Source organism: Eumetopias jubatus, unplaced genomic scaffold (genome assembly GCF_037043125.1).
Source record: "Eumetopias jubatus isolate StellerSeaLion01/CBP00866 unplaced genomic scaffold, mEumJub1_p1.0 scaffold_12, whole genome shotgun sequence".
Classification (NCBI taxonomy): Eukaryota; Metazoa; Chordata; class Mammalia; order Carnivora; family Otariidae; genus Eumetopias; species Eumetopias jubatus.
This window is the reverse complement of record NW_028274818.1, coordinates 45,224,600-45,245,726: the sequence shown is the minus strand read 5'-3', so window position 1 is coordinate 45,245,726 and position 21,127 is coordinate 45,224,600. Positions and strand designations below refer to the sequence as shown.

General features: G+C 35.9%; 1 protein-coding gene across 2 annotated transcripts in view; it reads left to right on the top strand.

Moving 5' to 3' along the window:
- The window catches only part of EDEM3 (ER degradation enhancing alpha-mannosidase like protein 3), a 68,789-nt gene extending 47,896 nt beyond the window's left edge, over window positions 1–20,893 (top strand). Inside the window, exons 14-20 of one of the 2 annotated variants that reach the window (XM_028121539.2) lie at window positions 234–399; window positions 713–867; window positions 1,802–1,955; window positions 3,994–4,185; window positions 5,505–5,670; window positions 8,821–9,006; window positions 16,941–20,893. In XM_028121539.2, coding sequence (XP_027977340.1) covers window positions 234–399; window positions 713–867; window positions 1,802–1,955; window positions 3,994–4,185; window positions 5,505–5,670; window positions 8,821–9,006; window positions 16,941–17,350 — 1,429 coding nt within the window. In that variant the 3' untranslated portion in view covers window positions 17,351–20,893. Of the gene's footprint in view, window positions 1–233; window positions 400–712; window positions 868–1,798; window positions 1,956–3,993; window positions 4,186–5,504; window positions 5,671–8,820; window positions 9,007–16,940 lie in introns of both variants that reach the window. The other variant, XM_028121538.2, reaches the window with a different exon arrangement.
- Window positions 20,894–21,127: the final 234 nt, after the last annotated feature.

Below are 21,127 nucleotides of genomic sequence, written 5' to 3'. Positions count from 1 at the left end.
TACTGTTGATGAGATTTAGTGTACCTATGTGGTAGGCAGCCCCTCTGGTCTTTTTCATTCCCTTGGAATATGCCTGGAGTCAAGACTACTACCACTGGGCAATAGATAGATTCTATAGTACTTTGGACATCTAAATTGGTATAGACATGTTTATTGACCTTGACTCTCTGTTTCAGATCGTTGTCATTGAATATTTTTATGTTCTTAGATTTATTTGTGACCTTTTATTTTAGAATGGATTCTTTCTTCTTGGCTGAGATGTTTAAATATCTTTACCTGTTATTTGCGGATAAAGAAGACATTATTTTTGACATAGAAGATTACATCTTTACAACAGAAGCTCATCTGTTACCTCTTTGGCTCTCTACTACAAATCAAAGCATCTCTAAGAAGAATACAGTAGGTTATGTTTTTTAATTAAATGTCTTATTCTCTTTTATGTGTTTATTTTTCCAAGTGAAAAGTAATCAATGAATAGAATTCAATAAATATGTGTATGGTAAGAGGAAAGGTACACTTGATATTTTATTTTGTTTTCTTTTATTATAGCTTTGTCCTGTATACACTTAATACTTATTGTATTCTTGTTTTGTTTTATTATGTTGCTTTTATCCTGTATACACTTAGATTTCACTTAATGTTTCATTTGAATAAGCTGTAATGTTAAGTAAAATAATTATTTTTACTTATGTAACATTGTTTTATATTGTAGACCTCAGAATATACAGAACTGGATGACAGTAATTTTGATTGGACTTGTCCAAACACTCAGATTCTCTTCCCTAATGACCCACTGTATGCTCAGAGCATTCGTGAACCCTTGAAAAATGTGGTGGATAAGAGCTGTCCTAGAGGCATCATCAGAGTGTAAGATGTCTTATTTTGTATTTGTTAATAACAAAGTTAATTGTTAATAAATGACAGAGAGTGTAAGGAACATATAACGGCCAAGAAGACATTCACTTAGACCAAAAACATATTGAAGTATGTAGTTATCACTACATACTTGTAATATGTAATTATTAAAAATTATTCATTGGTAAAGTTAGATGACAAAGTTTATTCTGCAGTAATATCTTTATTATTATGGAAATTTTATTATGGAAACTATTATGGAAATTTATTATGGTGATTATTTCGTTTAATGAACTAAGTATTAATAGTCAGTGGGTGGCACTAATAGTCTTTAACTTCTGTAGTTCATTTTTACACAGAATAGTTTCATCAGATACTTCCACATGTATACATAGAAAGTATTGTATATGTAGAAAATATTTTTCCTTTAATCTATAGTTTCTTTCTAGTGAAAATATAGTTTTTTGTTTTATTTCATTTTTTGATGAAATACTTATTTTTTGGCTTAATGAGTTCATTTTTTCCCAAATAGTTACATTAGAAAGGCCATCAATAAGAAATTTTAAAAAAATTTCTTTTAAGTGAGTGTTATTATTCACAGATAGAAGTACTGTTTTGCTTTTAAAATATTGGGAGAAAACCCTGTTTTTAAGGAAGAAATCAACAATAACAAATCCCCAAGCCAACCTGTTCTGTACTTTCAGATAGTTATAAGGCTGTCGACTGACATAGACTTGTAGATAATACATGCTTTGGTTAACTGTAAAATATATTTGAGAGCTATATAACCTAAGTTATATATGGGAAACAGCTGTTTTCAGTTTTTCCAGTTTCACTAGTTCTAAAACTAGCAATTTTGCAAATATCTAAAATTATTTTTGTCTTAGGTTTTTCCCCAGTTCTGATTTGTAGTTTTTTAAGCCTTGCCTATGATTACTTTTAGCAGAGAGGAGAGTTTCAGGAGTGGAGCTAAACCCCCTCTGAGAGCCAGAGATTTCATGGCCACTAACCCTGAACATTTAGAAATCTTGAAGAAGATGGGGGTGAGTTTGATTCACCTCAAAGATGGGAGAGTCCAGTTGGTTCAACATGCAATCCAAGTAAGCCATTGCTGTACTAATTAGATACCATCTCTGCCCTTTTTGGTCTCATCAGCTTTCATAAGATAATGACATTTGGCTTTCTAAAAACTTTTAATACATGATTTAAAGTTAGAGAATCAGAATTTTAGGACTTGGAAGTATCTTGGAAAGCCATGTAATTCAGCTCCTTCATAGTATAAATCAAATCACAAGTAGGTTGGGTAATTTGCTTAAATCAAGAGAGTCAGATGTAGGGCTCAAGTTCAGATTTTTCTGTTTCTCAGCACCTTGTCTTTCCACTATTTAGAGCAAATCTTAAAAGCTAGTAATTCATTTTAATATCTCTGTAGTTTACAGTATTTTAGTTTCCAAAAAGCTACTGAATCTAAGTATTTTATTCATTGTGGAAATTAAAATTTGCAAGTATTTGTCTCTGCCTGGGAAAAATAACATGCCTTTTTGAGAAAATTCTATTGCTTTTTGCTTTAAAAGCTTTCATAACAGGAGGACTTTTAATTTTTCACCTTATTCACCTTATTAGTACATTGATTCTGAGAAAACACAGTTTGCTAAAGAATTTCAATGTGTAACTGTACCTGGTATATCCCTTAATCTCAAATTCAGCCTTCCCACAACCTTAGTTTTCCTTCTGATTTCTTTCTCATCTCTGTTGTCACATCCATCCTTTCTTAAAGAGTCTTCTGCCTGCTTTCTTATGTTTCACTTACTATCACCTCGCAGTAGTGGGAGCAGCCTCTCTAATGACATTACTTTCACTTACACCACCAATGACATAACTACCACCCAGTGGCCTCTTAGTCCTTATTTGATTGAATTTTTCTGTAACTGTTGACCCCCTTTTTAAAACATACCCCTTTCTTGGCTTTCAGGGCATTCCAGCAATATCCATCTTTCCTATTTTTCTGTTCATTGCTTTGTGGGTTCCTTTGGAACTTTCCTTTTTTGGCACAACCGCTCAACGTAGGCACTACCGGGGAATCTGGATTGTACTCTCTTCTCTCTATATTCTTCTTCAACAGTCACATCTGTTTCTATAAGCTCAGCTGTCGTCTTTGTACACGTGATTTCTTAGATATACATAGGTAACCCTGATTCCTAACTTTACTCTTAAATTCAGCTTTAATCTGCCTGTCATATGTATGACATGTGTCTGCATCTCAGTCTCAGTCTTTACAAACCTGAATTAATTATCTCTTCCTGCCCCCACCTCAGTCCGTCTCTCCTCCTTTTTGTTTGCCATCTCAGTAGACCTAACATTCTCTTAAGTCACCAAAACTGGACATATCCAGATAGACTTAAACTTGTCTTTGTCTCCCAGCTCCTCTCTGTTCTCTCTTATCCTCTAACTCCTGTCAAGTCCAATTAACTTCCTGTTAAGTGTCAGGAATCCACCTTTTTTCCACTATAGTCAGGCATTCTTCAGCTTTTCCTTTGTGAAGACTCAATTCAAATATCATTTTAAATATTTCTCAGATCCACACTGGCAGAATCAATCATTCCCTTGTCTGTGCTGCTAGTCTAGTTTCCCACTTGAGAATTTTATCATAGGTAAAAGTACATGTCTGTATCCTCTAGATACAAACTTCTTACAGTGAAACTCTCCCCAGTTCCTAGTCTAAGTGCTGGGATCTTAATAGATGCCTGATACATATATTTTGAATTTAGTGTGATTACTGGTTCATAATTCCAAAGAAGGGAAGTATGGGTCAGTATGAGGTTTATTTCTTAAAAGGAGAAGCAGTGGAAAAATCAAGCAAAGTAAGCATTTCAGCATTTGGTGGAAGTCCAATTCTCAATTCATATCAGAAGTGGTTTGTAGAACAGTGAAAGAGACATTGAAAAAATTACAAATCTTACTTTCAGAAAATATTTCCAGAAGTAATATTTTTAGGACAAATCAGGCCATAAATATTTGATAGAGACTGAAACCAAAAGGGGAAATTTTAGAGTAGATTATAGTGCAATAGTATTTAAGACCTCAAAAAGTTGAAAGTTTTCATTTCGAAAGGATAAAATTAATCTGTTTTTTTCCTAGGCTGCTAGTTCAATTGATGCTGAAGATGGGTTGAGGTTCATGCAGGAGATGATTGAACTCTCAAGTCAGCAACAAAAAGAACAGCAGCTACCTCCACGAGCTGTACAAATTGTTTCCCACCCATTTTTTGGCAGGGTAGTGTTGACTGCTGGACCAGCTCAGTTTGGGCTAGATCTGTCTAAACATAAAGAGGTGTGTACACTTACAATATGCTTGTTGAAATTGAATGTAAGGTATTGTGTAAGTATTGTCTAATTACTTAGTCTAATTTAGTAGTTTTAATTTATTACACCTAAATATTTAATCTATTAAAACCCAAATATTCATTCTCCCAGATTAAAGTTAAAAGCATATCTTGAAAATTTTGATTCATAATTTATGTATACAACATGCTTATAGAATTTTACTTAAAATATTGTTCAGATACTGTCCAATTCTTGGTAAATGGGTTTTTGGACTTTTTAACAACTACTAGAACCTTTCGTTGAACAAAAATCCAGCTTGGAGCCTTAAGGTAGAACACAGCTAAAAGCAGAGGTGCTCTGGCTCAGGTAGCTGTGGAGAGCATGACACTGCGGTCCCACCGAGCCAACTTGGAAGACCACTAAGCTAGCCCAGCCCCTTAGTTTTAACGTAGGAAACAAAGACCTACATTGCTAAACAGTTCACAAGTTCATCTAATTGGTTGCAGAGTTGGGACCAGACCCAAGTCTCCTGATAATCTAAAGCCAATACTCTTTGAACTCCATTCCCCCTAATTGAGACCTATTTTGTGTGTGTATTTTAAAGCTGTAAAGGTTTATAGATTGACTCATCCATTTAGCAACTCTTTTTTGAGTCCTAGTATTACTATATTCTAGGCACTATTTTAGATGTTAGCTATCTATCATGTTTATAAAGCGAGTGCAGATCATGCCCTTGTGGAGTTTGCATTCTCAGAGAGAGAGGGATATTAAAGTACCTTTACATTGGTATCTTTAAAATCCGTTCTCTGGTGGATTTAATTTTTCTGGGAAGAGAACTGCTTGCAGATTCATGTAGACTAAATCCATTTTTTCCCTCTTTCAAAAATTTTTCTGGCTGCAAGTGATGGTTTTAAAAGTGGTTCCCAGCTGTTTTAAGTGTGGGTATGGGTACAAGGTGAATCTGCCTACAAATTCCAACTTTACCACTTACTAACACTGTGTCTTTGAGCAAATTATGTAACCCGGGTCTCAGTTTCCCCATATGTAAAATGGAGATATTATATGTATTATTTTTCTTAGAGTCATTATAAAGATGAGATTTAGTAATTTATGTAAAAATGCTTTATAAACTGCAGAGCACAGTAAAATGTTGGTTGGGTACTATGATATGCGAGATGTTCAAAACAAAAACTTATGCTAATATGTACTGGATATGTTATTAGAAAAGAAGTAAGGTCTATTTAAAGCTCTAGATAGTGAATTGTATTGACTAGATAATGATTTGAGAAGATAAAAGGATATTTAAGTTACTTTTATTTCTGACAGACAAGAGGATTTGTTGCAAGCAGTAAACCATATAATGGTTGTTCAGAGCTTACTAACCCTGAGGCAGTGATGGGAAAAATCGCTCTGATACAAAGAGGACAGTGCATGTTTGCAGAAAAGGCACGCAACATTCAGAATGCTGGTGCCATTGGTGGCATTGTTATTGGTGAGTAGTCCTCTGTGTCATTGTGTTGACTAGGAGGAGATCATTTTTAGGATTTTTCCTTGTATTTGTCAAAATTTTAGCAGAATTCATCATATTATTTTTACTTCACTAGACAGCATAATGGATAGGTAATCCAGTGACTCTCTTAATAACTTCTGTGTGTTGTATATCTTTTTTGAAAGTGTAGATTCGGGTTTCTGTATATTAATGCCAGAAAAAGTACTTGGGGACAGGTGTGAACGTGGGGATACCACCCCAAAGGACGCAACACCATGAATAAGAAAATGTGCTTTCAGATCCAAAGCCCTCTAAGGGCAAGAATTACACCCTGCCACCTCCAGTGGGAAGCCATTAAAAATACCCATTCCTCCACAAAGATGCAGGCTTTGGAGTCAAATACATTGGGGTGCAGTTCCTGGCTCTTCCACAAAATTGTGGTGTAACCTTGGCCCAGATTTAGTTTATCAGTTTGTTCAGTAGAATATTTTTTGAGCTCTAGTAATAAGTGGTAGTAAATATCTTTTAGGTGGTTGTAAGGTTTGAAGATAATATATATAAAATTTCTTAGCATAATCGTTTACATATCATAGGTATAAGCACTAGTTGCCAGCAAATTTTTATTTCCTCAGGTCTTTTTCCACTCAAATTACAAACTCAAATCATTTTACCTCTGTATTTCAACCAGTGTGTTCCGCTGTTTTAGTTTTCATAGGCAATCACTTATAATAAGCATGCCATGACTGCCAGGGAAAATATAAATTTTTCTTTTCTTTTTAAAGATGTATGTATTTATTTTTAGAGAGAAAGAGTGGGGTGGAGGGGCGGAGAGGCAGAGGAAGAGAGAGAGAGAGAATCTCAAGCAGACTCCCCCACTGAGTGGGGAGCCCCATGCGGGGCTCGATCTCACAACCCTGAGATTATGACCTGAGCCGAAATCAAGAGTTAGACACTTCACTGACTGAGCCACCCAGGTGCCCCAAATTTTTCTTTGCTTTAAATATTCAGAACTATAAAACCTGAGGTCACATTCTAATGATGAAGTTAAGTTTTTATGGCTTCTCTCACGGGGGAAATCTGTTTTGAATTTTTTCTTTCTTACTAGTATAGATTTCCTTTTTCAGTTCATGGTAAATAAAAATTAAGGCATTTACAATACTAGGATTTATTTCAGTGAAAATAAGTATTTACTTTTCTTTTCTGCTTATCCTATACGGGTACTCCAGTGTTGATTTATTGGGTACATAGATTTCATAGTTAAGTAAGTATTAGGAGAAATTCTTCTTAATAACTTAAATCAGCACTTGGCAAACTACAGCCTGTAGGCCAAGTCCACATCACTGCCTGTTTTTGTAAATAAGTTTTATTGGAACACAGCCATGCCAATCTGTTTAATATTGTCTATGCCTACTTTTGAGCAACAGTAATAGAGTGGAGAAGAACTGCATAGCCTAAAATATCCACTCCCTGGCCAATTACAGAAAAAGACTGCTGCTGCCCAACTTAAATAACCTCTCCATCCTTGGTTATTTTCCACACTGAGATTTCTTTTATTGAAGAATTTAATAGCTTGTCATCACTATCATTTTGAACACCTCTTTGCCAAGATTAAAAAATATATAAAGGCTGGAATACATATGGAATAGTTTAGATTTTCCCTATAAGTCTAATTCTCATGGTATTCTACACTCTGCAAGGTTTGTCAAGTCAAGTTTGTTTTCTTTAGTAGCTATTAGTAGCAGAATCCTCTATTGAGTTCAGTGGGTAAGCAAATAAGAGGCAATGGTCCTTACTCTCAGGAAATTTCATTTTTAAAGGGAAACTTTCTTGTATTATAACTTCTTTTCTTTCCCTATGTTTTTTATTTCTGATGAAGTATTTTGTTTGGTTTTGCTGGTTTTCATTGTATATAAATGAGCAAATTAGGCCTTAGGTGTTTTTTTATTGCAAGTACTAAAAGTAAAAATTATCTTAGAAATAATCATTTGGCTGTAAGACAGTAATTGATTTAAGATGGTTTAAGAAGGGAGGTTTGTTTACTACATGGAGCTGGATTATTTTAATTGAATGCAAGAGTAAGAAATTCAGCTGAGTAAAAAATCATCAGGAACCATGATAGCTAGTAGAGTTGTTCACCTCTCTCTCTTATCTCTGGGTCTTCCTAGACTCTCTTCTCTGCATCTCTGCAGTTCTGCTTCGTTCTCCAGCTTCTCACCAGCTTGCTCCCTCTTTGCTCGTTAGTTCCAAAAAGGTTATTCTAAAATTACAGCCTCAGCCCTGAGTCTGTGTCACCTTACTAGATCACTACCCACTGCTAACTGAAACTCAGTCTTTCTGTGTGCCACTTCCGGGGCCTCCAGAGAGACTGAGAGCCAGGTGGCCATGCTTTATCCAGTCAGTTATTGCTAAGGAGGTGGGTCCTACATGGTATTCTCCACTTAGCGGGGCCTATCAGAGCAAGCTCTCCAAGAAGGGACAGGCAGGCTTCTCATCTGGCTTGTGAGGTTAGAGGGGGGGCGTGACCGGCCCCTGCCAGTAAAACAGTATTTAGCGGTCCTACTGCAGTTACCTCACCAGAGTAAAAGAACAGTGGTGTTTACCTCAACCTAGAGAGGAGAAACCACGATCATCATTCTTCTTTGTGAACAGTTGAGAAACAAGAACTATCAATTAATAGTTTGGTAAATGCCATTAAAGGAAATCTTAAACAGCAATGAAATTTCATTCATAGTTCTATCATTGTAAGCCAAGTCTTTGAATGTTTCTATTTCTAGGCTTCTTCATAAGCATATGGAAGTTTTTAGTCATAATCATAGAATTTTGTGTTTTCCTTTTTTCATGTAATAATATTCCGCTTTTCTGTGTGTTGCATCAAGTAGTTAATTATAATTTACTTATAATAGTTCAGTTATTCACAATTATAAATAGCACTCCAGTAAACTACTTTGTGCATAGATCATTTTGCTTGTTTTGAGTTCTTCCCTCAGGATAAATTTCTAGAAGTGGAATTAGTGAGCTCTAAAAGTATGTTAATTTTTATGATTCTTGATGCATAAAGTAAATGCCGCCAATGGGAAAAATCGTAAAGATTGGTCTATAGATCTTTTTAATGGACAGATGTTTTTATGTTTGCTGTATTCATTTTCTGGCTAGATGACAATGAGGGGAGCAGCAGTGATACTGCCCCTCTGTTCCAGATGGCAGGTGATGGAAAAGACACAGATGACATCAAGATCCCCATGCTATTCTTATTCAGTAAAGAAGGAAGTATCATACTGGATGCCATCCGGGAGTATGAGGAGGTGGAAGTGCTCCTTTCTGATAAAGCAAAAGATAGAGGTAAGGGTAAAAACTCATGTGTTTTTTACACAGCTTAGCATTAATTTTACTAGTTTGATAACAAAAATGAGTTACAAAAAGTTATTTTTGGTTTACTGGTAAAATAGAAGATGGTTTCAAAAAATATTTTTCTTTTGGAAGTAAGCGTTTTAAAACATTTATTTTGCTTTGCTGACTTAGGATGTTTTTAGAATTGTATTTTTTATGTCATTTGTCACTTTTGCTGTGGTTCTGCCCAGTGATAAAAATACAGTTAATATATCAAGAGAGTCAATTTAAATATCCACAAATGTTCACCATTCAGTTCTGCTGATACTGCATCTTACATTTCTTTTATAAAGAATAAAAAGATTGTATCAAATGGTATTGTATACAATATAATAGTAGTTGGGTTTGAGCAGGCCACCAATAATCAAATGACCACTGTCTTGGTGAAGGCAATAAAAATCTAGCAGGTTCTATCCACTGAGGTGTAAGTTTATCACATAGGGATTTTTAAGTTACAAGAGTTACAACTGGCTGATGTCTGAAGAACAGGGTAGCCATGCCTTAACTCGTGACAATATATAGTCCTCGCTAGGCCAAAATGTTTGTTAGTAACTTGAAAGCTATTTGAAACCCAAATTATTGTATAAATACAAGGTCTTACTAGTACTCTTTTTTAGTTTGACACCCAGGGATAGTGCAGAAGTGAGGGAAGGTGACCCATCAGACATAGACTGCCATCCTGCTTGTGGGAGCAGTCCTCCTTATCCACTGGAGGCGTCTGGAGAGAGAACTGTACTTCTCTCATTACCTGTAAATGGCTAAAGCTATGGGATTTGTGCAGGGTTGTTGAATCCCTGGGGATGTTTGTCTGACAGCTAGGGAGGTAACTGATTCAATTCAGTGTAACTTCCAAGTGAAATAGTAAAAAAAGTTTAGCGATAATCTAGTACTAGCGAAATCAGTGTTTTATCTTCTTGTGTTACTTTATTCTTCTTTGAGATTCTTCCACATGTCCACTATTTAAGAGCAATGAAGTGAGTAGGATGCATGTATGTAAGGATGTATAGATAAAACTGGAACAGAAAAGAAAGGATTTCTAATCTTCTTAAATCCTCCTGTGTTCCTGACTTTTTTTTTCCTAAGTCTTTTTTCTCACCTCAGACCTTCTCTCCTACATATATGCATTTAGGCACATCAAACACAGGCAAATTATTATTCCATATAACTCTTTAATGCCTTTACTTTTCTCCCCCCTATTTTGTGCTACCATTGGAATTTCAGCAGCAATATTAAAAGGTAAAATGATTCCAAGCTACATTATTAATAGTAGTAAGTATCTTGTATTAATAAGCTTTAAATTATATATATGTATATATGTATGTGTACATGTGTATATATACACATGCATGTGCAAAATATATATATATATATATAATTTGTTTCAGTGGATACATGGTAATATCTGGCTTAATGTAATTAGATTATTTTCATGTCTAGTCAGCTGTCCCACAATAATAATTCTTTATTCCTGTCATAACAAATCCTGTGAATTATATATCCATATAATATAGATGAATTCACTAGTCCATGTAAGAGTCAGTCTAACAAAGACAGTGTTGTTTTGGCATGTATTACTTTTGATCACTTTTATTCGAATATAATGTAAAGTATTTAAAATATCAGCTTGTTTTAAAAACTTGTACGTGTGTAGGGGTACGTGGGATTAGGGCTACAAGGTCAGTAAAGCATATGCTTCTCATACAGAGAAAATAAGAGAAAAAGGTAAATTCTACTACAGGTAGTCCCCCAACCCCCCATCTTTGGGGGATATATTCCAAGACCCCCCAGTAGATGCCTGAAACTGTGGATAGTATACTCTTCTGTGTGTATACCATGTTTTCCTATGCATACATACCTGTGATAAAGTTTAATTTATAAGTTGGGCACAATAAAAGGCTAATAACAATAACTAATAATAAAACAGAACAGTTATAACAATATACTGTAATGGGATTTATGGGAATCTGGCCTTTTTAAAATATCTTACTGTACTATACCCATCCTTCTTGTGGTGATATGAGATGGTAAAATGCTACGTGATGCGATGAAGTGAGGGGAATGATGACATAGGCAGTGTGACCTAGCATTAGGCTGCTATTGACCTTCTGATGCTGTGTCAGGAGGCGGAGGGTCATCTGCTTCCTGACCATGGTTGACTGTGGGTAACTGAAATGTCAGAAAGGGAAACCGTGGAAAAGGGGGGATTACTGTATAAAAAATATTATCTGAAGAGTATTCTTTTAAGGACCGTGCAGTAAAAGGGCTTTATGTAAATGATATATTTTTAAAAGTTTTGTTGGTCTCTAAAGTTAGTGAGCTGTGATTGTGTTACAGAGTGATCTTTTGACAAAAAGTCTTTAAAAACTCCCCTTTTTATGTAGCTCTTTCAAATATTGTACAACTGCATTAACAAAGTCAATGTAACAAAATTATCAGTATAACAGAAACTCAGTAATAGTTTTATTAAATCAGCTACTTTATTCACTTAGGAAAATATCCTAAGAAGTTGATGTCTGGAGTGTTGTCATTAATTTATCCTGTGCCATTACCGCATGCCCCAGTGTTTCTTTTCTGCATCAGCTGATGCTGATGCTTTTGTTACAAGTGTAGATTCCTGAGTCTTACTCCAGAATATTGAATCAGACTCTCTGAAGGCAGGGGACCAGAATCTGACATTGTAAACAAGCATCCCAGGTAATTACACTCAGCTACACTTGAGAAACACTGAACAACACTAAGAATGTACCTCTTTTTTTTTTTTTTTAAGTCTCCCAGCTATGTATGAACCATACTGTACCATCAAGGGTACTAGGTAGGATTATATAAGTAACCCCAAATAATTAGCATCCTTAAAATCTGAACAGTAACATGTCCTCCAGATTACTCTTTAAAAATCTCATTCCACAAATACATACTTCCTTTATAAAGTCACATAGTTTTGATTGAGCAATTCTTCCCACATGTTGATACAGAAAATAGAAGCCCCAGAACAAACCCCTACTCCCACTCTCGCTTTCTTATTCTGATGAGAAGTCCCAGCCATTAATATAGAAATATCTGCAGTAGTCCTATCTGCTAGCAAAAATGTTCAGCTATCTCATTACACATTCTTCTTCACAAGTAAAGCATTAGAAATTTATCAAGTGGAAATATTGCTTCCTCAGGTCAGACCAGTCCTACTTCTAAAAGTTGAGGTATCCGTGGAAGTTTTTTTTTAATTTTTTTATTGTTATGTTAATCACCATACATTACATTATTAGCTTTTGATGTAGTGTTCCATGATTCATTGTTTGTGCATAACACCCAGTGCTCCACGCAGAACGTGCCTTCTTTAATACCCATCACCAGGCTAACCCATCCCCCCACCCTCCTCCCCTCTAGAACCCTCAGTTTGTTTTTCAGAGTCCATCGTCTCTCATGGTTCATCTCCCCCTCCGACTTACTCCCCTTCATTCTTCCCCTCCTGCTATCTTCTTTTTTTTTTTTCTTAACATATATTGCATTATTTGTTTCAGAGGTACAGATCTGTGATTCAACAGTCTTGCACAATTCACTATCCGTGGAAGTTTTAATATGTCTCTCATGTGTTCCACCTTTCCAAATTTTAAGAATTATTCCAGCCCAGGGGCGCCTGGGTGGCTCAGTCATTAAGCGTCTGCCTTCGGCTCAGGTCGTGATCCCGGGGTCCTGGGATTGAGCCCCACATTGGGCTCCCCACTCCGCGGGAAGCCTGCTTCTCCCTCTCCCACTCCCTCTGCTTGTGTTCCCTCTCTCGCTGTGTCTTTCTCTGTCAAATAAATAATAAATAAATAAAATCTTAAAAAAAAAATTATTCCAGCTCTGTGCTCACCAACAAATGACACTGTACTGTTACATTTAGATTCAGATTGAAACAGTTTATAATTCAGAATCAATTTCCTGTTCTCAGTAGTATTTTCAGGGGGAAAAGAATCAGCATTTTAAAGGTTCCATATGTTATCATGCTTTCAGTTTACAGGGTAGGCCTATATTGCCTTGAGAGCTGTAGACTGATGTTTTCAGAGCTACTCCTATATTTATATCTACCTGATAAAGAGGTGGACAGAGAAAATGTAGGAAAGAAAAGAAAGGTCCCATGGTTTGAACTGTTCAAGATTTAAGTCTAGCAGTGTTAACTTTTCCCAAGATTATCCCCCATTGAACTTGATTGGGGTGAATCTGCCCTAAAGTTGAACTGCAAAATTTAATATGTATGCAGACCTCTTTGCCTGGAAAGGAGCATCTGAAACATTCTTGTTAAGCCAAATCGATACTTACCTGCACCCCTTCTACAACCCGGCATGTTTTCTCCTGCAGCTTTGCATCTCATGCATTTGTACATCTCTTCCCTTTTTTGAAATGCTTATCCATCCCTATCTGCACCCCCATGGCCCATTTCCTCTTTGAGGAAATTTAGCCATCCTGAATACCCAGTTTAATTACTACCTTTTTGGGGCACCTGGATGGCTCAGTTGGTTAAGCATCTGCCTTTGACTCAGGTCATGATCCTAGGGTCCTGGGATTGAGCCCCATGTCAGGCTCCCTGCTTCTCTTTCTCCCTCTGTTGCTCCTCCTGCTTGTGCTGTCTCTGTCAAATAAATAAATAAATAAAATCTTTAAAAAATTAAAAAAAAATAAATACCACCATTTTAATGGAATTTTCTCTTATTCTCATAGGTAAAATTTAAGGGTGTCTTTATTTTATTATGTTAATCACCATACATCATTACATCATTAGTTTTTGATGTAGTGTTCCATGATTGTTTGTGCATAACTCCCAGTGCTCCACACAGAATATGCCCTCGTTAATACCCATCCCCCTCCCCCCTCCCCCTCAAGAACCCGCAGTTTGTTTTCTCAGAATCCATAGTCTCTCATGGTTCGTCTAAGGGTGTATTTTTTTAAGATTTGTTTATTTATTTTAGAGAGAGAGCAGAGGGAGAGGGAGAGGAGACAAGCAGACTCCATGCTGAGTCAGAGCCTGACGTGGGGCTCGATCTCACGACCCTGAGATCACAACCTGAGCCAAAACCAAGAGTTGGACTCTTAAATGACTGTGCCCCCCCAGGCACCCCCAGGGACTCTTTAATATAGTTCTACTTTGACATTCATATTACATCCTGCTTCTTTACCTGCTCTTATCTCTGTTATCCGGGCTTGCAGCAAATGCTGGCTATACAGATAAATGAATGATTGTAGAACATCCAGTCTTAGGTCTTTGCCAAGGCTCCCTTGTCCTTTTATTATTAAAACTTAATCATTTTCTTGTCTTTGCATCATGAGATTTTCTTCATTTTTATGCTTCCTGTGTTTCCGATACACCATTCCTGAATTCAGTGATGTAGTTGTTAATGCTCTGAGGACTCTGATGCTCCATACGGAGTGCTAACCCGCACCGTAGAATAAAGCTGTGAAGCAGTGTGGCAGACACTAACTCCTTCCTTGCCTTTTCTGTTTCTCCATCTACCATCTTTACTTTCCTGATTGCCGCCTCTTGGCTAGCTATCAGATAGTCTTATATATTTCCTCTGTTTCGAGACTTGCTCTTCTTTTCCACTAATCTGTCTGTTCACTCCTATGCCAATAATAAAAGTTTGCTGTTTTGAATGCATGTTGATACCTGATAAGGCAACTCTCTTCTCACTAATTCTTTTCAAAATTTCTTGACTTCTCTTCGATGTATAATCTTCCATACGAACTTCCAAATAGTTCTATCTCGTCCCAAAAGAAAACAAAAAAATGTAGAAATGGGGCTCATTTTGGAATTGGATAGTTATATGCTTTATGTATAAATAGGAAGTTTTTGTTAAATAATAACATTCCATCCAGGAATATACACTTACTTGTAAATGTAATCAGATCTTGTTTTATGTTTTCATTAAAATTTTATGGTACTGAGGGGGCGCCTGGGTGGCTCAGACGTTAAGCGTCTGCCTTCAGCTTGGGTCATGATCCCAGCGTCTTGGGATCGAGCCCCGCATCGGGCTCCCCGCTCAGCGGGAAGCCTGCTTCTCCCTCTCCCACTCCCCCTGCTTGTGTTCCCTCTCTCGCTGTATCTATCTCTGTCAAATGAATAAACAAAATCTTTAAAAAAAATTTTTATGGTATTGAGTAATGTAGGTCTTGTATCTTTCATAATAAATTTAATCATTTTACAGTTTTTTATTATGAAAAGGGTACTTAATTTTATTTCTAACCAGTTGTTACTCTAGAGAGGTTATTTGCCTGTTTATCTTACTTTTACCCTCCTCAAGTTCTTTTATTATCTTAATGGTATTTTTAAAAATTAAGAGTCGCTTTGAGTTTAAGCATACAACACAGTCTAAAAATACAGTTTGATCTATTCTTTTCCTGTATTTACACTGGCTTTTCTGTTTTCTTATCATTGTATTAGCTAGATTTCCAAAATATATTGCATAATATGTATCCCTATGGTAATTTTTTGCCAAAAGCACAATTTTTATTACTAGATGAGACAGTACTACACCTTTTCCTACACTTCTAAACCAGATTAATACAATCTAGAAAAAACCTGAAGGTTTTCCTTTTTGTTTTCCCTTGAACTTAGGGTAGCCTAGTGTAAATGAGTGACCAGCTCCTGTGTTCTCTTCTTTGGTCCCCGCCTTGGTTTTCCTCATTGCTGAGTTAAAGTATACCTTTTCCACAGCTTAGAAGAGAGAGAGTGTGGGGACCTCCCCAGCCCCCAAGAACTTAAACTTCCCTAGTCAGGTAATCCTACTTCATCAGGATGTACATAAATGCACCTCTCTGTACCTTCCTGCATGCTTGCTTCCTTTAGTTTTTCTGGTTAATCTCAGCTCAAGTGTCACTTTCTGAAGGAAACCCTCAACTCTCCTTATTCTTTCCTATTCCCCGTAAGCTTTCCTAGCAACACAAAACATGTCACAGTTAGAGTTTTCTGTTTATTTTGTGTGATTATTTGTAAATGTTTTCCCCAACTGGACTAAAAGATCCATGAGGGCAGGTCTGGTGTTTGGTTTTGCCTCATTTTATCCCGAGCCCCTTGCACAATGCCTGCCACACCGAGAGAGGACGCTCAGGGCCTATATTCTGACTGCCCACAGAGCCTGGGAGGAGGCCACAGGGCGTCAGTGTGATCAGTGCCGTTTACGTGCGTTCTTGTAGGAACCCGAAACAGAATGCCTCTAGTGGGGTCACTCTACCTTCAGTACAAGAGCTTTAGCCTACTCTTGAGCCTTCCAGTGGATTTGAAAATGATAGCTTATAATTCATAGACCCACAATAATGAAATACAGGTTTTGTAAATAATCTCAGTTCTTGCTTGTCTTTATGAAAATATTTTATCTAACCACATTAATACCCTCAGATCATCCATAATTTTGTATTATCAGCATTCTCATGGCTTACTGAGTGGAATTTCACTTTTCAGAAGAATATTATCTTAAAACATAGAAGTGCTATTTAAAATTTATTCTACTTCATATGTTCTCATATACAAGCTTTCCTGAATTTAGATACTTAACAATAAATTTTAGACAGAGTGCAAATTTATTTGCACTTTAATATTATTTAGTGTATTTCTTAGCATTTGCTAATCCCCATTAAAGGCAGTCTTACAGTTATTAGAGTCATTCCTTTCAGTTTGGAAGAATATTTATTTTGTACTGTCACATTTTGCAAAATGCATATACAGGGAAAATGATTACATTATTATTCGAAGGCAGTACTTTTACTCTTCAATGTTAATGTTCACTGTTCTGCATTAACATGCTTTTCTTTCTCTTTTATTTCTTCATTCTATTGCAACAACCAATATGTTCTTAAAACTGTGATAGTAAATATTTTGAGTGGGAAAGTAGCATGAAGCTTGTTTCTTTCATTTACAGATCCTGAAATGGAAAACGAAGAACAACCATCCTCTGAAAATGACTCTCAGAATCAGAGTGCTGAACAGATTACATCAAGTTCTCAGGAGGTTGATTTGGTTGATCAAGAGTCTCCTGAGGAAAGTTTTCTAAATTCGCAACCAGAATCATCATCTCCCGCAGATACGGACAATGCTGCAAGTGTTTCTGCTTCTGAACAGAATTCTAACCCCATGGAAAACCACGAGACTACAAGTCTTGATGGTGAATGTACAGATTTAGATAACCAACTTCAAGAACAATCAGAAACTGAGGAAGATTCCAGTCCTAATGTTAGCTGGGGTAAAAAGGTCCAGCCTATAGACTCCATATTAGCAGACTGGAATGAAGATATAGAAGCATTTGAAATGATGGAGAAAGATGAACTATGACTCACTAAAGAATCTGGTGGTAGGTATTTAAAAAGAAAAGGCAAACTGTGGTTCATAGACATCCAGATACTAAGCAGGCTCTCTAATGGGAGTCTTTAAGTATGGTGATGAGCAACCACGTTCTGACTGAGATAGTTATCATAGGAATCTGGAGCATGCTGTGTTAGAATTGACCTTGCTTAAAACTGTCCCATTCAAAATGGAAACTCACAGCCCCTCCCCCACCCTGACCCCCACCCTGTGACAGCATCGCACCACCCTGCAGCACCTCAGGCCAGGAAAAGATTGCTGGGCATTCCTAGGAACCAGATTTCTGCAGTCTCTGGATAGACCAGAAACAAATTCAGTTAATGGTGGAGAACAGGTATTTGTATAGCTTTCTAATTAAAGGAAGTGCGGCTTTCTTGGTTTTGGGGTTAGAGGCTCTTTGGGGAAAAGACATATGAGTATTGTGGGCATTCTGGTTATGCTGCCTTCACAAAAACACTCAAAGTGACCTAAGTGGTTATGAAGCAAATGCATTTATGGGGAAAACAGCCTTTGCTCATCACTTTCACTTGCTTCATTGTGTAACAAATGATCAAGATGACTTGATTTTTTTTCTCTCTTAACAATGTCCTTTTCATTTAAACCAAAGGTGAAGCCAGTGTACTTTCTCAGTGAGTTCTTTGCATAAAGATTAATCATTGGGACCAGGTAAAAAGGTCATATATTATGGAAATTGGTTACTTAATACTTACGAAAAATGGAACAAGGGAGAAACTATAAAGTAATATGAACTTGCCATTGGGCCTTCCGTAGGGAAAGCCGTGACTACTCTGAAATGGAACTTAAAGTTCTATCCTTGTCGGGTAAATTATAAATCTTGTCCAGTTCATTTCTCTTAGAGGTGATTACCTCTAGCCATCAGCCTTACTCCATCCCATGTTTAGTATGCAATTTGAGCCACAAGGGCCATATCGCCAATAGCTGAATACATTTTGTTCCATTTTTCTATCTTAGGGAGCCATAATAAAACTGTGGTAGTGATCTAAAAATCCTAGGGAAACAACTGTTTTTCATCTTTGAAACTATGGTTTCTAAAGATGCACCTAGGGAGTCTGTCACATTTTCTGTTGAATCATGGTTTTTAAAGATTTTTTTTAAACTTTTTTTTAACAGATATTCCTTCTGACATGGACTTGAAAATTAATCTATGGTAACCTGTGTAAGAAACTTACACAGTAGCAACTAACATATAGCCATATAGCTTAATGAGAATTTATTTTCCTTTTTTTTTTTGGTGGCAGTCTGGTGCTGGCCACATTTAAGTTTTAAAAACTGTTGTTGATATCCTGTAGACAGCCCTGTAGTTGAAATCATGTTTTTACTCATTTTATTTATTTTTTAAAACTTAATCAGTTCTAAAGGAATATTTGTGAGACTTAATTTTCTTTCTCTTTACCGTGACATTACATAATAATCTTTTCTTAAAACACGGTTTTGAGGTACTGATGAACTTAAACTGTATATGGAGCTGTTAAAAGAGCAGTGCTGTATTGTAGTTATGTATATTCATGTACAGTATGTCTTAGATCCCAGGTAAACATATTCTTTTATAAGGGGATAAATAGCTGCTTTCAAAAATTCCAGCTAAATGTAATTGGGTCAGTGAGTAATAAAACTAATAGAGAATTCACTATTTGGGGGGGAGGGTGGGCAAAAGTAGTAGTATAAGACCTTTATTGGCCCTTAATTAAACCTGACACTAAAATGGATATTTTAGTCTTTTTGCATGTGAAATTTGGTGTAAGAAGATAGAACTATAATGCATACAGTATACGGAAGGATAGACATAGTGCTTTGTTCATATTAATTGCAAAGCTGCCAAAATAGCTGAAGCTTAATTACTTGCCTTGATTTATAGGACTGGGGCTTGGAGAAAAGGAGCAGATGTTCCTCTAAGACTTTGATTACAGAAGCCTTATATACATTGATTTGATTTTGTGTTTGTAACTCAGAGCCATTGTTGTCTAAATCCAACTTTTCTAAGTTAATCTAAACCACATGAGTTTTTTGCCAGTGAAGATCTCAACGGTATACGAGAGCCAGCTTATTACTCTCCCTGCCTTTGGCCGGTAGGGGGGGTTGTTGCCATTCACTGAAGTCTAGAAGCAAAATGTTCACTTTTTTAGAAACGTGCATCCTTTAAAAAAAAAAAAAGAGGCAAAAAATTTAACAAGTTATACTTAACACCCAGAAGGAATCATACTTGATTTTTCCCTAGTTAAGAAGGTGTAATGTTCAGCTTCAAAACTCTTAACATTATCATTAACTCTATACATTCTTATTTGACTTACTGCCATGAAGTTATTTTTGAGTTCATTAAACAATTCCAACAGCATTAGGTGTTTTTTTTTTTTTAATATTTTGTTTTTAAAATACCTTTGATAGACATTTTATTTACTTCCTAAATATTCAGGGGATTCTGTGAGATCCTGAATTTTAGAAACATCTGGTCTACCTCAGTTAAATGTTGACTGCATAGAAACAGAGCTGAAGTGATCACCACAGCCATAAAATTGTTTGACTAAGAAGGATTTATACAATGTTTACAAACGTGTAATCAAGTAAGGATTTTATCTGAAAATGAAAAGTTAGATATTAGAGCAAGTATTTAATTCAGGTATTTTCAAGTTTTAAAACTTAACTTGTTTACCTACTAAAAAATAGCTGTAGTTTTTTCTGCTCATGAAAGTCCATTGAAATGATAACGCCCTAATTTGCAATAATTTTTCCATAAATTTGTAAGTGTGACAGAATTGTAATTTACTGGATATGTTTAGGATGGGATATTTTGTTGGGTAGGTGGTTTTTATTTTTCTTTTTAACCTTTAATAGGCTTCCAACAAGAATACAATTCTTGTTTCAGAACAAATTGTTTTTTGACATTATACTTTCCCCTTTTTCTTCACAGTATTAATAAAATGAAAAATTTTGCGCTCTCTGATTTTAATTTCTAATATAATTATTCTTTTGAGAATTTTTTAAAAATTTGAATTACCATCATAGCCCTTTTTACAATAAAACCAGCATTTGTTCTCTCACCAAACCCCATGCCAGATTCATCGTAAAGGAAGCTCAGCATAAGTAATTCAGGTAGTGCTTATAATTTTGGAGGTAGGGGGTGGAGGGGAGCTGATTTAGTAAATATTCCAACTGGTCGTTTTATGCACAAGGCTTCAGTCAGAACATAGAAAAAAAAACATTCTGTGAATGAAATATTGTATGTTCAGATTTTATAAAAGACATTTTTAAAAGCCCAATTTACAGCCGTATATTTTCTTATGATGTAATTTATGAAAAAGATGTCTGTACTAACAGGTGCTGTAACACTACTGTTGTTGGATTTTATTGTTTGGTGATAAATGTATACAATATTTCTAAGGGAAACTCTGTACTGTGATGTAAAAGTCTGGGCAAAATGTATATAATCCTTGTATATAATTGTATTTGATTATAATTACTGATTGTAAAGATTTAATAAAATATGTAAATATTCTGGTCTAGTTTTAATTTGGATTTTTAGCATCACTTTGCCTATCTTTATACTTTGGTATTTTTTAAAAGAATTTTTTTTCACTGCTCTGTCTTCCCTTTAATTTTCATTTTACCCCAGGGGAGTAAATCTGGGGACAACTTAGGGTATAGAAACAAGCATTGAAGAGTTCCACAACTTAAATAGTGCCAAGGACCTTCAGAGCAGAAATAAGAGTTAATAATTCACAGTGTCAATAT